Source organism: Poecile atricapillus, chromosome 21 (genome assembly GCF_030490865.1).
Source record: "Poecile atricapillus isolate bPoeAtr1 chromosome 21, bPoeAtr1.hap1, whole genome shotgun sequence".
NCBI classification, from domain to species: Eukaryota; Metazoa; Chordata; class Aves; order Passeriformes; family Paridae; genus Poecile; species Poecile atricapillus.
Window position 1 is genome coordinate 6675860 of NC_081269.1, and position 16447 is coordinate 6692306.

The window sequence follows — 16447 nt, forward strand, 5'->3', positions numbered from 1 at the left end:
CTGCAGCTGTCCCCGCATCCCCACCTGCAGCACCGGGCTCCAGTCACTCCCTGCGATCACTGCTCAGGAGCTGGGGCAGCAGGAGGGTGAGAGGAGGTCTGGGAACCCCCTTTGGAACACAGAATATAAACCTCAGTCTCAATTTCCCTCACAGCCTGGAGCAGGAACAGCTGGACATGATCACAGGTACAGCCACCAGCTCCCACAGGAAAAGGGGGAAGCTGCTGAGGACAGGAAAGTTCTCAACAGCTTTAGCAGATCCTCTACAATTTGTGCACCAGAGCCTTCCCTCTCCCCAGTCAGAGCTCACCTCTGTACAAGACACTGCTCCAGGGGCAGCTCATACAGAACAGGTATTTAGGAGGTACTGGGGAAATCAGGGCTGTGCTTCTGCTGTTGAGCTCACAACTGCCTGAAATGGTTTCATTTCAGAATTCTCTCCATCCACTATCTGCAACCATGCCCGACAGCAAGCGCTGGCTCCAGGGTAACTCTGCACAAGTGGTTGTGAGGACATGTGGTTTAATGAGGACAATGTCAAAGACAACATTACAGAGTCACGAGCAGGGACGGCCCCACTGCAGCTCAGCCAGCCCCAGGACAAGTCTCAGCATACTCACACACCCCAAAATCTATCACCAGAGTTTGATTCCTGAAGAACTACACTTCTCAGTGCAAAAATGTGTCCAAATCCCTGTTGTCCTGGGAGTAGAAAGCAGCAGCTCTGCCAAGACTCACCATTCCTCAGATGTGTGTCCTCATGCATAAATAAAAAAGTGCAAGGAAAACCAATTTATGAACTTTCCCACATAATCTAAAAAGACTGTCACCAGAATTCACCATTATTTTTAAGTTCTCACATACTTAAGTTCACTAACTAGGGATCTGAGACTTCTTAAGTCAGAGTGTGGACACAGAACAATCTTCCTCACTAGAACATTTTCAAGCAGCATTAAAGGACTCACCATATCCAAACAATGCCCCAGGCACAGTTTGCTGTTGAATTAAGTCTTGTGGTACCAATTATTTTGGCCTTTATATACCCACAAATCAAGTTTACAAGTAAGATAAAATAGATTTGGGTCTGGTCTGGGGCTATTTTTGCTCAGCAGTTCTACACACACCCTCAAAAAACTTCACTGGCTTTTAGTCTGAGCCACAATAGTTTGGAAAACAGGCAAAGCAGACCTTCCTTTACTGAAAGCACAAACATTATCCAATTTCTTGCCACAATATTTATTTTTAAAGGACATTAGTGTTTTTAAATAAGAAATTTAGTAACTCATATTCAAGTTAATGCTCCTTTAACTGATTATCAGCAGCTTGGCTTTCTCATTGAGGAAATCTGCTGAAGGATTTCCAGTCACATTAATGATGCCTGTTAATTGTGACAGAATGACGGAAGACCCAGAGCAAGGGGAGCTGTCCTCTCCCATATGGAATGTCCTCAGATCCAAGGATATGTGTATAAAAGGTGTGTCTGTAATTAAATGAAGGCAGCTGCCCCTGGCAGGGCAGGCTCTGGACTCACCTTGCTGGAGGAGCTGTCGAAGTGCAAGCCACAGGCTTTGCAGCTCTGTTCAGAAGCAGTGGGAGAGGGGAAGGAGCTGTAGCCGGGGTTGGAATAGGCCTGGGCTCGGGCTGCCTGCGGCGGCTGCATCTCCTCAGGGGAGCCATCCACACAGAACCAGTTACAGCAGCTCGCCCACATAGTACCTGCAAAACACGGGGCAGAGGTGCCAGGGACACGGGCTGCCAGCTGAGGTGACAGCAAAGCAGGACATGCAGGCCAACTGCCCAGCCATGGTTCATTTTTAACAGCACATTTGTCATTTTTGATCCTTCCTCTGACAAGTGCATGCAAACCCCACACACCCAGCCCAGCACGATGCAGCTTTGGTGAGAAAAGACAAATAAAGATTAAGAGAACTTCATTACTAAAACTTCATAGAGTTAAGAGACTACAGTGAAGATAAGATAAAATTTATTTTCCACTTGGCTAATATCAGATTCTGAGTTTGCTGTAAAAGGCTGTTTCTATTTCACATAAGCTGTAATACTTATCAGAATGTAATAATGCGTCAGGAAAAGAACACAAAAGCTCAAATTATATGGCACAGAACAGTTAAATAAAATCAGCAGCAGGATCATAGATGGCTATTCCTCAGCTTTATCCTAAATCCCTCTACAGATTTACAGCTACAAATCCAAAAAGATAAAATAAAAGCAAGGACAGCTGAGCCACTGATTTCACACACTGCAGTTCTCAGCTGAATTTACAGCATTACAAGGCTGAATCATCACGCAGTAGGTCAATGTCAGTAATGTAAGAAAATCAAGTACTGGCTTTAGTAACTTGCTTGGGAAAACAGTTGCAGCTGAGACACAAAATAACTTATTTTTTCAAATCAAATTTTATATGTGTACACACATATACACACTTACCAAAAATCATAACACAGTCCAGTGCAAAATGCTCAGTTCCAAAGCCTTCTCAGACTGCCTCTGCTGCAATATTCCAGAAATGCACTGCTACAAACTTGCTTTTGGGAGTTTACAAAGAAATCTGAATTCATCTGGGCATTCAGTTTGTGGAGCACACACCATGTGTCATCACTTATGGGTAAACTGAATACAAATTGCCTCCTCTGCATTTCTGCTCTCACATGGGAGCTCCTGAACTGTTTCTTTTATGTCTTAAAAATCAGCTCCCTCACTGGTAGTGTTCAGCAACTGCTTGATTTTATAAACTTCTGGAAATAAAACATCTTTCAGCTGCACAGCCAATTCACTGCTTTTTACTCAGCAAGTATTGCCACTGTGAAACTCTAGATTCCCAAGGGAGTGGGGCTGGTATGAATCCTAAAGGTTATTTGGTATAATATGTTCTTTTTTGAAGCTAAATCTTTGAGGCTGATGTACTTGAATTGAGAAGATTTTGCACTCTGGTGCTGTTCCAGTATCTGTTGCTTTAGTGGCATCTTTAATCCTTTCAAAACCTGAATTTGGCTGGTCAGAGTCCCTGCTGTCCTGGACAGATGCCTTTCAAACCCCACAGTGTGAGCTCAGCCAGGAGCCCTCCCTGCAGGCTCAGCACATTGCAGTGTTTAAGTGCAAATCTACACATTTGTGCCATGGATTCGTGGTGTAGCTGATGTGCTCATTGCTGCAGTGAAATAACACTTGGGCTGGCAACCAGATCTCAACAAATAGTGTGGATTGCACTTAGGCTGGCTATGAGATCCCAAAAAATACATGGAGGAAAGCACTGCATGAACAGAAATAATCTATCATCCATCTGAATTAGCTTTGCCCTGCAATCAAACACGCACTTTAGATGGCACAGATAAAAGAAATAATTACCCTTTTTCTCCCTGCACGTTAATTTCCAAGCTCTCTGTTGCACTCAGAAGTTAACAGATCCTTTCTTCTGCAAAAATACAGAATTTCTACTTGAAACCATGCTCTTTGGAGGTTTAACTTGTTCCCAGGACTCACAAATCTAAACAGCATGAAAGCTGCAGAGTCCAACAAGCATTCACAGCCTCCACAGCAGTGGAAAACTGTACCCAGAGTTCAGCTCCCTTCCTGTTTCAAGGACCCCTGCAAGCTGAAGGCCACCCACGATAACAGAATACACAAATGCTACTGCCTGCCCCCAAAAATTTTGTTTTCTTAAAAAAGACAGCCTACTAATTCACCCTGGAACATTGCAACATGTCAAAGATTGGGAGGAAAAACACAAGGCAGTGCACAAACTGGGATAAATTAAGACAGAGCTCAGCATTCAGCTGAGGTTGTAGCTCTGTGATTGCCAGGAATTAAAAGGCCAACAAAAAGCTTAGATGTTGCTTTAGAAGAACCTTAATCCTGCTCAACTACAAAAGTATAGAAGGGAAATGCCCACAAACAAACAGCTGAACAACCAGGACTGTCCTCTGGTCTGTTACATTTTTCCAGAGGTATCTCTTCTTGAATAGAAATGAGCACAGATGTAAAACACCTCTGTAGCTGCCCACAGCTGCACTAAGACAGCAGCAAGAAATACAAGCAACATTCAGCAGCTGCTTCAAGAGGGATTTTCCATTGTTCTGGACAGGATCAGCTTTACAGCCAAGGAAATGAGCACTGCCACTGGTAGAGGACACAAAGTTACAAGAAAAATGCCTCAGTGGAATTTCGGGATGACAATTTCCTTGATAACTCTACAATGTTTGCTACAGCAAAATTATTCCCTTATTTATTTTGTAACCCATCTGGAGGTACGAGGTCAGCACAGTCCAGGAGCTGCTCATTTCCCCGAGGGATGGAGGGATGTGGCAGTCTGAGAGTCAACCAGAGTCCTGCCCTGCACAAATCCTGTCAATCCCCTGCAAAGGAGCTGCTGTTCTGCACCCAAGCTGCTCCATAGCTACACCAAAGTGATAAACTAATACCTGACCAAAAAAACACCCAGCCAAAAGAGCTAATTCTGTGTTGTGCTCCGAGTCCAGGAAAATACTTACAGTAACTTGGCTAACAACAGTGTGACAGCTTGGAAAGCTTAATGACAGCATGGATTTCAGGAATGCTCAAGGAACATCTTGAATAAAAGATGTGGACTTACTGGCATAGCCAACATTACAGGCACTACTGATAGCAGCATTACCCTTGGACAAGGTGCCTGTACTGCCTCATGGAGCTACAGAAACAACTGCCTGAGCCACGCAGCTGAGCTGGCTTTGGCAAACTGGAAGCTCCATGGCAGGCAGCCAACAGTGACTGCTGGCAGCCAAAACCCACCTGCCCTAAATCCTAAATGCACCTTGTGCTTGGAGCATCTGCCAGGGCAAAGGGAGAGGGAGTTTCATCAAGGGTGGAGACACAAGATCAAACAGTCTATCCCGGACCTGCAAACACATCCACCCACACGGCAATCAGCACCTTGGGAAGAAGGGGTTTCATCTTCTTTCTTCAGCTGCTTTAAGAAAAGCCAGAAGAAATTCAATAAATGGCAGGGAGGTGCTTGCCATGGACAAAGTGGTGCCAGCACTCCACCATGCTCAGCTGGACTTTTTATTGATTTGACTATTTATTTTTCCAGTATGAAGCTGTGCATGCCATGACTCTCTTCAATGGATTTAACCAGCACAGTGAAATTCATTTCATCACCAGTTCATTAACGCGTTCTACACAACGCCACAAGTTCTGTATTAATTTAATTCTGAAAGAAATACCAGAGATGTCAAAGTTTTCCTCCCACACATAGTTGAAGACAGGATTCATAATACAGGATTGGATTCTTATACTTTCCATCTTCACTTTAAAAAGTGTTTGAACTCAGGTTCTCACTCTATATGCAATATCACTGCCATAACCTGGCAGTTGGAATAGCTGGAGTATCAGGGATCACAGCCTCCACAGAGGATTTATTACACATGCTGTTTGGATTTCATCAAAGGGTAGGCTGAGCCTGCAGAGGGAAACTGTGGTTTATGTTTGAATATAAAACCTGCCTTTATTTTCCTAAGGGTACAAACAACAAGGGACTAGAGCAAGCAAAGGAACATCTCGGAATCAATCAGCTTCCAGCTCTGTATAATAAAGCTCTCGAGGACTGGGTCTGGCTCCTTTTCGTGACTGCTCAGGAATTCAGCAGCTGGAATGCAGCAACACCAAGGAGACACTTGAACCAAGGGATCAAAAGGAACTGAGCTCCCAAAAGCAGCTGATTTTACTCCCACACAAGGAGAAACCACAGCAGCAAGTAGTTCTGCTCCTGAGAGGTCTTTAACCACTGGAACAGCAGGGCTGATGACCCTCGAGGCTACTGCACATGGAGCTGGGTGCCAAAAAGGGAGGGAGATGCAGGAGAGCAGCTTTGCCAGGGCCAGCTTCCCTGCAGTGCTGTTTGCTCATCAGCCCCAACAGCTGCCCTCACATCTCCTCTGGACATCACAACAAGCTGCTTTTCCATCAGCTCCCTGAACCACCCAGCTCCTCTCTGCGCCTCATCCATGGAGAGAAACCCTCCTTACCCCTTCAGGACCCTCTTAGGACCTTCAGAACCTGCAGCAAGCAGCTGCAGATGCTCTAAAACAACACAGGTCTGACCTGGACTCACACACTGTGTGTTCTCCACAACACTCTTAAGACAACTTTCATCACAGCACACCAACACTGCGATAATGCTGATCACAAAATCCTTAGTTCCAGCCACTTCTAGTAGCTTCAAGACCAAGGACATTGTTCAGGAGGCCAGAAAAAGGTAGTGTGGCTTTAAAATACTCATGTATTGATAGCTCACTTTTTAAATTACTGGTTTTGTTATTAATCCATGCTGTAAGCCCCTGCAAAATTAATCAGATCTCACTTTGATGAATGCTGTTTGAAATAGTTGAAGTATTTAATGAGTTAACCACCTTGGTGCCCCATTAATAGTGTTGCACAATTGCTCATTGTTACAATTTACTACTTTTTTTTTTTATTTCAACAAACCTGCACTGATAAGAAATGCCTTGCTAAAATTAGTTTCACTAATGACCTACCACTTACAAACTGAATTCAGAGTTAGGTCAAAAAAATAGTATTTGCTTGATAACACAGCTATAAAATAATCTGCTCGAATGTCACTTATGTACAAAGTATTATTTTTATCAGCCTTTGTCCCAGGCACAGACCTGAATTCTGATAAATGGGAGCAGCCATATGTTGGGACAGCTGGAAAAGTCAGCAAATGAGCCACTTGCAGAAGGGACAAGGGAAGGAAGCAGGTTTCCAGTCTGAGCATGACATTTGCAGACGTGGTGTCTCAACCAGTACAGAGCAGGAGAAAAGGAAGAGACAGGACACAAATCTGTCACAAGGAATGTACATCTAATTTACTGTATAAAATAACAGGACTGAGACTGTCAGATTTTTATGTAGGGATAGGAAAAAATATGTTTATGAGTAAAGGTACTAATTCACCTGTGCCCAAGGTGACAGCATGCACACCTTGAAAAAATGAGTAAATAAATACCAGCACTGGATCACAGCTAGAAACAGGAGTGTTCAGGTGGGGGAGACAAAAGAAATTGTATTAGGGAAGGAAGAAACAATTTTCCATTTTGTTCTGTGCCTTCCAAAAACCTGGAGACATTTCCCATTTCTAATGATCTACATATAAAACAGCAATAATCCTTATAAAGACAAATATTTAATTGCTCACCAGTCTGATCAGCAAGTTTGATGTCAGTTTAAAACTCTTCAGGTGAGACCCTGGTCAGCTACAAAGGCAGAGTGGTCAGGTCAGTCCACAGCGAGTGCTCAGAACGGGGTGTCCAGGATTTCTGTGTCCCCTTGCTTGTGATCCTGTGTATCCAGGAGTGCCTGTACTGCCAGGCACATCAGGGGATGCCCTTGAACAGCACCCACATCCTCAAGTCCTGCGGCTGGCCAGAGCAGGCTGGCACTGGCACCCCATTCCTAACGCTGCCTACACCTTCCCCATGGGATGCACGCGGTCCCTGGCCGGATGCGCAGCTTGCGCCCACCAGCAATAATCCATCTGCAGCCCCTCTTCAACACAGCTGCACCTGTGCTTCTCCACCCTGGAGATGCCTCCAAAAGCCTCTGTGTGTGGGCTCAGGAACCTCAGCAGGCTCAGCAGATCCCAACAATCCAGGCAGGAGCAGATCCCGGAGCGTGGCACACAGCTGGATTCGGCAGCGCTGCTGCTCCGAGCGCGCGAGCCCAAAGGAAGGGAACCTGGCCACACACCAGCATTTTAATGAAGGAAGTGACATCCATTTACCACAGAGCAGAGAGTAAACAGGGCAGCCCGCTGGGGCAGGGTGCGAGGCAGAGCAGGAAAAAGCTGGAATGGGGCCACAGGCATTCAGCACAGCCACACACAGCTCTGCTGAAACGCCAGTGCCTGCAATCGTTGCTGAGCCCAGAGAAGAACCAAAACTCACTTCCCACCTGTGTGGTAGAGAGGAAACCATGGTGCAGACAAAGCCCCCTTTATGCTGCTATAACCTGCTTTACATTGAGCAGACCATTTGCCAGGTAAACCCTTGGAAAATTGGCTTAACTGCAAGGAAAATTACGAGTTCTTATATACATGTCAGAAATCCAGCAGGTATTCCAGGAGCATTTTGCAGCTGCAGCAGTGCTTATCAGTACTCCCAGCAACACTTTATGCTGTTCAGGAGGTTTAGACAGATCTCCACCCAAAATCCCACCAGCACTGTTACAAGCACAAAGGATCTCAGCTTCAAGCACCTTTTTGAAACCAGAGAGCTGCAATTCCTATTTGAAATGGAGAATATAGATTTAGAAAGCTGTGGGATTTATAGAGCATTGCCCAGAAAGCTAATTCCAAAACAGACACCTTCTCAGTTGACTCCAAGCTTTGCACCTGGAATTGCAAACTCAACTCTTGTCCACCTTCCCTCTCCTCTGTAGCACAATGCCAAATTTCCCCTTTAACATGAGAATCTTGGAAATCCTGTTTTGTAAGGAACTGGATACTTGCGGTGATTATTATTTTAATATAAACTGTTTATTTTGACCCAAAGTTGCATTTTATATATAGAAAAACATTTAGACAAAAAGGTCTCAAGACATCTGCCAAGAGGCCTTTTTCCTTTGCAAGTCAGTGACATTCTTCTAGCAAGTTAACAGAAAACAAAACAAAGTGATTAATGAAATATGTGATTTTAGAAAATTATTTTTCTTACCTGTTCTATCTCAATTCCTTAGTCCCATACCTGCTCCCAAGGGACATACTGTGACCTCAGGCTTATCTCCCTGCCACTCTCCTGTTATGCTGAAAAACAATTCAAAAAGCTGCTATGCTCTTTCACACTGGTTTGATATTCATCAGCAAGGCTGAATTAAGTCAGTTGTAATTACAGCATGAACCAAGTCAGGAGGAGAAGAGACTCTGGAGAAGCCAGATTCCATGGTACTGTTTTGTTACCGTTCCCAGCATCCTGCATGGGTGGATGTGTCTCTATCCTTAGTCTCACACCTGAAAGCATCACTCAAAGTGGAAGTTCTCCACCAAAATGTCAGCAGGGAGCAGTCCAGGAATCCTAGACTATCCCCTCCCAAGTCAACCAGTCCTTTTCATTATGGAGAAAAAGATCCATGATGGATTTTTCTCTCCATTCCTTCCTATCCTCACAGGTTTTCTTGGATTCAGGTGCATGGGTCACTGCTAAAACTATAACTTTATATTGTAATTGCAGTAAGTATCAAATTCTCAGTGAAAACCTGAACATTTAAATAACTGTGCAGTTTCCCTTACCAGCCCTGCTCCAGGAAGGGTCCATCCTATCCAGATTTCATCTCAAAACCCACCTTGACCACTCTTCCATGATAGCCACATGGCAACAGCTGGGGGAGGTTTCCTGGATCTGTGTCCACCTGAAAGCCAAAAAGTGGCTCTAAAGACACAGCAAGAACTTTTCAGGGAGTCCTCCTCCTCCTCTCCACACTACAAACACGTCCCTCTCTCAGCAAATTTTACAATGCCCAGAATAGAACCTTGCTGAAAATAAGTTTCTGCTGTGCTGCAAAATACTGCTGTGGACTCAGTGACTTCAGTGTTTGGGTATTGCAAACAAACAGAAGCCAGATCCACAGCTGAACCAGGGAACAGCTTGGAATCCCCTCTGCTGGAAGGTGATTTCATCATGGAAGAAGGTAACCACTGTCAGATGGTTTAATGATACCCTTCTCCTAAATGGGGGAATTCAGGGAGCTGGAGAAAAAAGGGAAGGAGAAAGGATATAAAAATTTGTATTTTCATCACAGCTCAAGTTCCCTACTTCAGGAAAAAAGAGCTCAAGCTATTTCCATTGGAATCCCTGGCCCCAAAGGCCTATGGTTACAATTACATATCTTGTTTCATTATGACAACTAATTACAAACTAACCAATACTTCAGTTTTGGAATGAAAAGCACATGGGGGGAGTTGAAAGGCGAAGAAAGAGGTGCATTATCCCTGATACAGCTCCTCAAAGTCAGGATTGGATAAGACTAGCCAGAATGACATTAAGTTTCCCTGAACCTGGGATTGGAGTTGGCCCTAAAGCTCCACAGACTCCGAGCTATCACTGTGTCTCAGGCACCCAGAATTGAGAGTGTTTGCTGATAAATTACAACACCAGTTGGAAATCCTGGAAATTACTTGTCACGCCAAGCCATGGGTTTATTTTTAACCAGTCAACTTCTAAATTTCACCCCTCCAAAATCAAAATATAGACTCAAAATTCCTCACATGCCAAACCTACTCTTCTCCCCACCTTATTCCAGGAGCTGCTGGCAGAAAATGAACCTGAACCCCGTGGAATTTGTACAAGTGGAAAAGTGTACGTGCAGTGGGACTGGATGCACCGCAGCTCTGTGCAGACTGGCAGGCAACCTCTAACCCATTTAACTGGAGCCTGAAAAAAGATAATTTTTATTTGACTGGACTGAAACAGATCTGGATGTATATAACTGAGGCACATCATAACAAGTACAAGCACTGCAGACTCATTTCATAGCTATGCCTATTCCAAATTAATCTGAATTCAAATCCAAACTAGGTGCTGAAATAGAATAAAATGCAGCTGCAGATCTCCTCCTTTGGCACACATGTACAAAGACCAGCACAGACGTCACATCCAACACGGTGTGGGAAGCTCTGCCCTCCCAGGCTGCAGAAATACTTAGAAATTAGTCAGACATTAAAAAAAGGTCCAGGATGTTGAATACAAACCTGAGGACTGGTTTAGTTCTGAGATAACAAAAGATAGCACAGTAAAAAAGTGAGTTTATTTATGGTTTAGTCACCTTATCTGTGGACAAGGGAAAATACCCTACTCTCATGTGAAGGAAGTTAACACAGGTGGAACTTTGAGAGGGACTTTGAAGTTGTAGTCTCAAAGCATTTCCATAAATATTATTCTTGTGCCAATCTCCACTTAGCACGGAAGCATTTGAAATTCAGAATTGCTTACATGCAGTAACTCTTCCTGGAGAAGAGCCTGAAAACTGAGGGAAAGTTCAAGCCTTAGCACCCAGTGTGTGCCAGCAGGACGGGCATGAACTCTCTCCAGCATGTGTGGGACAACTGTTGTGGAAAAGTCCATTTCCAACCATCTGCAGTGCTTGTTTCTAGGGCTGGAAGGTTCTACGCTTCCTTCACCACCATCCTCGTTTGACTGCTGTGCCTTTCTCCCTCCAGCCTCAATCCCTGCAGATTAAGGACTGAGAAATCCAAAACCAAGCAGCCTGAAATCTGGGCTTTATTCAACCAGAAACATGAACAAACCCAACAGCCATCTGGTCCCATGTTTTTGGTTGCTGAGCTGAAGGGGCACATCCTGAGGAGATTCTGCAAGAGCTCACAGAGGCTGACAAACCATTCAAGTAAATATTTGTCTCTGGGAACTAAAGCCATGATCCAAAAAAAGGTATTTCTCCTTTATTGCCACATCTCTGTACATCAATTATGGCAGAACACTTGAGCTCTTTGTCAAGCCTTTTAATCACCTGGGTGATTAAAAGAGGCAGGACAGGCATCCTTTGATGGCAGAGCTCACCTGAAGCCGCCCAATTCATGGGATCAAACACAAAGTGCTGAACAAGGAGTCCCAGTGGGACCCAACCCAGAGAATGTATTTTTACACAAGACTGAGAGGAGAGGAGACAAGGAAAGCTTCAGCCAAAAGACCTGCATCTCCTGGATTCCCTACCTTTGTCACAGAGGGGAAATTTCCCATATATGGCCCAAGCCAGCAGGGTCACATTTCATCAGTGCAGGCTTCTGGCAAGCCCAGACATTCAGACATCATGAGTCAGTGCTCCAGAAATCACTGGGGTTTAGAAACCAATAAATCTACTTCATTTTGGTTGGGTTTTTTAATTCACCTTCTGCTGGGGATTTTTCCTCTCAACCTTTGCAGTACACAGGCACTGTCACATTTTCATTTTGCTTCTCTGTAATTGGCAGGAGCATTTCTTTCCATTCTGGAGGTTTTTTGCTTTGTAAAATGACAAGATTTTCACACTAGACTAAATCCTGACACTGGAGCATGAAGAATAAAACCAGAATTATCATGGAGGCTGGTAACATGCTAAGCTGTCTTGTATTTTCACACAGCCCTCTAACAACAAAAAATATATATATTTTAAATGAAACCTCAAAATATCTTCACTTCTGTCCTCAAATCCCAAACAAACTACTTATCTGGCATTTCAGCACAACCAGATAGGACTGCTGCCAGTAAGAAGCTCCCTATGACACAATCTTTTCCACCACTGACCTGATAACATCAGCATGACCTTTCTTCTCTTTTGAACTCTACTTTTCTCAGTTCAATAGTTCAGCAGAAACTGACCCATTTTGGATTACACAAACAAAATCAGACACTAGATATTCCTATTAAAAAAAGGTAAAATCCAAATTTCAAAATATATCATTGGGTAATTATTTTCAGATTAGTAATGGGATAATACGGGAAAATTCAGGGTGAGGATTTTTAGTTTCAGTTTCCAGCTCTGGGTCTGGGCCACTTCAGTTCTCTGTGCTTAAGTCTTCCATACATAAAACACAGATAATGCCCCATCAGGGAATGGAATCAATATTTCATTTCCTTAAAGCAGTTCTGTATTCATAATGGAATTAAATACTTTCAGAGAACTGCAGAGCTCAGAGAAGTGAGGCACTTAAGGGAACAAATGCTAAGAGTGAACAACCTCCTTGCAATTCTGCAGATCATCCTAACAATTTTACAACATGTAATATAAAAAAAAAAAACAGGACAAAACGACGATTTTGAGGACAAAGTCATGTTTGATACAAGTGCAAAAGACAATGCACTGTTCACTTTTTGTGGCTTTTTTTTCTAACTCCTTCCCAGTTCACAATGAAAATTAGGGTCAACATGCAGAATAAAATATTGCTCAAGAAGCTTGTTTTTACTTAAGCAGACATTTCAACTTAAAAATAAAAGTGTTACTGACAAATGTGGCCTTGAAAAAAAAACAACAAATCACTACAAAACAAACAAAAAAGACAAACATTCTTGGGACTTGAGGTGTGAAAGAGGCAGCATGCTGTCAAACTGCTGGCTAGGAAGACATCAAGGATTTTAGATTTCAAATCTTTTGTACATGTTGTAAAGAAACCCTTTTCCTTAGAAGTTTAGAAGGTTTGGTTAATACATTTAGACTGTTGCCTCCATAATCAAGGATTAAGGCTGATCAGTCAAGCACACAGTGGACAGTAACAGTTTATACCCTTTTCTTCACGTTTTCTTTCATTAGGGGAGTTTTTAGGAAATACCACCATGTATTAGATTTAATGTCAAGCCTGCATCTCTTATTCCTGCCAGAGCAATGAAAGCTTTAGCTCATCTTATTAACAGCCACATCCAGAAATAAAAAAGCAAGCTCAGGCCTCCAGAACAATGTCTTACCAAGTGAGTTTGGCTTTGGGCAGAGCAGCACTGAGTGAGACAGGCCTCATTCCAAGAACGATCATCTTACTTCCCTCAGACAAAGTAAAGCCTTTCATGACCCAGGCTGGGCTCTGGCCTACATTCTCTTGGATGAAAAGGCTTCATTATATGCAGTTGAACACATTGTTTAAAAACCTGATATGAACAGCCTTTACCGCAGCAAGAACTGAAGAAACTGAAATCATGCAATGTTAAGGGTTCCAAGGGACCAAAATGGCAAAACTGTATTAAATGTGTTGTGTGTTCTCTCTGAAACACACACAGTTTAAACCCTGAAATAGGTTTATCACCCATGGCAGAGTTCAGAGATGGTCTCAGGGTGATCAGATAAGGTTATTTGCAGATTTAAGGTGTCTCTGAAGTCAGATACAAAGAAATGCTGCAAGTGCTTTGCTCCCAAGTGTGTTATTTTGCCATACACAAGCAGTCATTTACGGGTGCTTTGAATTCTCCCTGCACACCCTATAGGCATTCCAAGTTGCTCCTGAAGCCTGGCAGCAAGCTGAACAACATATTTCAATTCTTTCCAGGAATTCCTTCACTCAGAATGACATTCCTGACTTAGGTATTTTCATTGCAAAAATCGGTCTGTGTTTTGTATTCGAGTCAGAGGAGCAAGTAACAAGTAACAGCAATAAAGCAACAGTGATAAATAACAGCAGGAATAGAAGGAAGTAGCTTGCCAAAAAGGAGGCTGATGATTTGGGCTTTATTTTATTGAATTCATGCTTCAACTCTTATTTCTCTTTTGCATAAGAGACTGAATCTTGCTCCTCCTACTCCAGAGCCCTCTGCACAAGAAGATGCACAGTGACAGACCAGGTCTGACTGAGCTGACAAGGAATTCCATGATCTCCTGCAACAACTGATCAGCCTTTCCATCTGAGAGACATAAGGCATGGATCATGCAGTATCAGCCTCTGCCTGACTGGCAGGAACCTGGGCTCTGAGCTCCAAGAGCATGAAACAGCCCCTTCATAAAAACCTGCTTCCATTTCTACTTTTTGGATTATACGGTCAAAGAGGACTTGGAAATCTATGCTTTACTTGGAATCTGAAAAATAAACTGTTTCCAAACTCTCCTGCAATGCTTGTGCAACGGCCTCAGGACAGGCAGGGATCTGGCCAGCTGTGCCACCAGCCACAGAAGCTGCATTTTAGAACTCGCCCTTCTCTGGAACAATTGGAACTTTCTCCAGGCTGAAGTCTGCACACAGAGCTCAGTGTTTCCCTGCAAGCACACAACAGCTCCATTATTGTTTAACTACCAAAAACCAGCTCCAACAATCTATCAAGCCTGACATTCTATCCGTCTCTGCTGCTAGCCCAGACTGCTGGGCATATATATAGGAAGAGGTTCATGGATTCAGTAAGAAAAAAGTTATTTTGTTAATCTAAACAGAGATTTCCCTTCTTTTAACCATTAACTTGCCACTTTAAAAACTGTTCAGGAACCCAGAGGCCTGTCTGTCCTCCAGATTATCAAATTCAAGTGTCTATAAAGAAATCTATTCCAGCAGATGAATAAAAGCTCCTTTTTAAGATACATATAAAACAAATTCAAAGGCAACCCCACAGAGAAGGAATTGCTCACTGCCTCAGAGCTGCAGCTTCCAGCCTGGCCATGATTATTTTAACACCAAACTACAGCAGAGCATGAAGCTGCTGCTTATCACCCTCGGTGTCCAGGGACAGCACTGCTAGGCAGTTTTCCAAGTACTCATGGCCCAGGTAAACTCCTGGGAAGCACCAACACTTCCATGGAAACAAATTTATTAATGCATGGCACAATCTTGTGGAGGATGACCTCAAACACAGGAATTGCTCATCTGAGTGATGCCAGCGAGCCGAGCCTCTGGGTGAAGGCCATCCTCTGGTGCCAGCAGCCATTTTGCTCTGAGCAAGGTATTTTGACATCAACAAAAAGCAACATCACCTCAGTTCCAGCCTGGAATTCTGTGGGATGCAGTTCCTGACTCATCTGGGGAAAGGCCAAAGCAATAAAAATTCAAGTGGTGTGGATTCAGTGATGCCACTTGTGACACTGCAATTTGAAATCATCCATGTGTATATATAGAATATATAATGTCCAAAGGAACCATCCTTCTTACAGCAGAGGTTACCACGCAACAAACTGCTCCCAAAAGAGAGTATTTTACATTTAAATTACATTTAATGAGTTTCAAATCTCACTTAACATCAGCCTAAACTAAAAGATTCAAAGCATATGCTCCTTAAGTATATTCTTATAAGCACATCCCACAACCTTCTGAATATAAATAAAAAGTGGCAGCATTAAAAAAAGCTGATGTTTAATGAATATTTTAGTCTCCACCAAAATAAAATGTGGGAAATCCTATTCCAAGACTATTTAGCAGAGGAACCAGAGGGTATTAGAGAAAGAAGCCTGATTAATATTTTTGAGTAAACTGAAAACCTCAACAGCAATTAATATGAAGAAGTTGTAGATTTTATAGGCACTGAGAAGAATTAACAGCATCTCAGAACAATTCTTTCTTAAGAAAGTCCCTTATGGGAACATAAACTTAGCAAGCCAAAAAGGCCTTTCAGAGGTTTGAATAAGCCATCTCAGTTCTGAGAAAACCAGCTGAGAAAGAAGAAAAAACCTAACACAAAATCTGAATTCTTGGTCTGACAGCTCTTCTCTTGGTTTCTTAATGAAGAGGGTAATTTTTCAACCTTGCAATGTTGTTTGAAGACTAAATAATCAACTTTAGAGGCACCTACCAGCAGGGGGTTAGATACCTTTGCATGCAGGTGAGTCCTGGTCCTGACATCAGCCCAGCAGTGACGGGATTGTCCCACCTGTGAAACAGAGATTCCACTTACTCATCCCTGCAAAGCATTCCCTGCTCCCTGGATGCCAGCTCAGGGAAGTTCACACTCCAAATCCCTGGCTTCTTTAAGGACAGTCCCTGGGCAGGGGGGGAAACAGGCTTGATGGG

The 16447-nt window shown here is 43.3% G+C and overlaps 1 protein-coding gene across 3 annotated transcripts in view; it reads right to left on the reverse strand.

The window, feature by feature from the left end:
* RFFL (ring finger and FYVE like domain containing E3 ubiquitin protein ligase) overlaps positions 1–16447 on the reverse strand; it is a 29073-nt gene that overhangs the window by 9224 nt on the left and 3402 nt on the right. The window contains exons 2-3 of one of the 3 annotated variants that reach the window (XM_058854287.1): positions 16230–16307; positions 1532–1716 (exon numbers count right to left, since the gene is read on the reverse strand). In XM_058854287.1, the coding sequence (XP_058710270.1) occupies positions 1532–1711 (180 nt within the window). In that variant the 5' untranslated portion in view covers positions 1712–1716; positions 16230–16307. Of the gene's footprint in view, positions 1–1531; positions 1717–7189; positions 7731–16229; positions 16308–16447 lie in introns of those variants that run through there. The other 2 variants (XM_058854288.1, XM_058854289.1) reach the window with 2 other exon arrangements.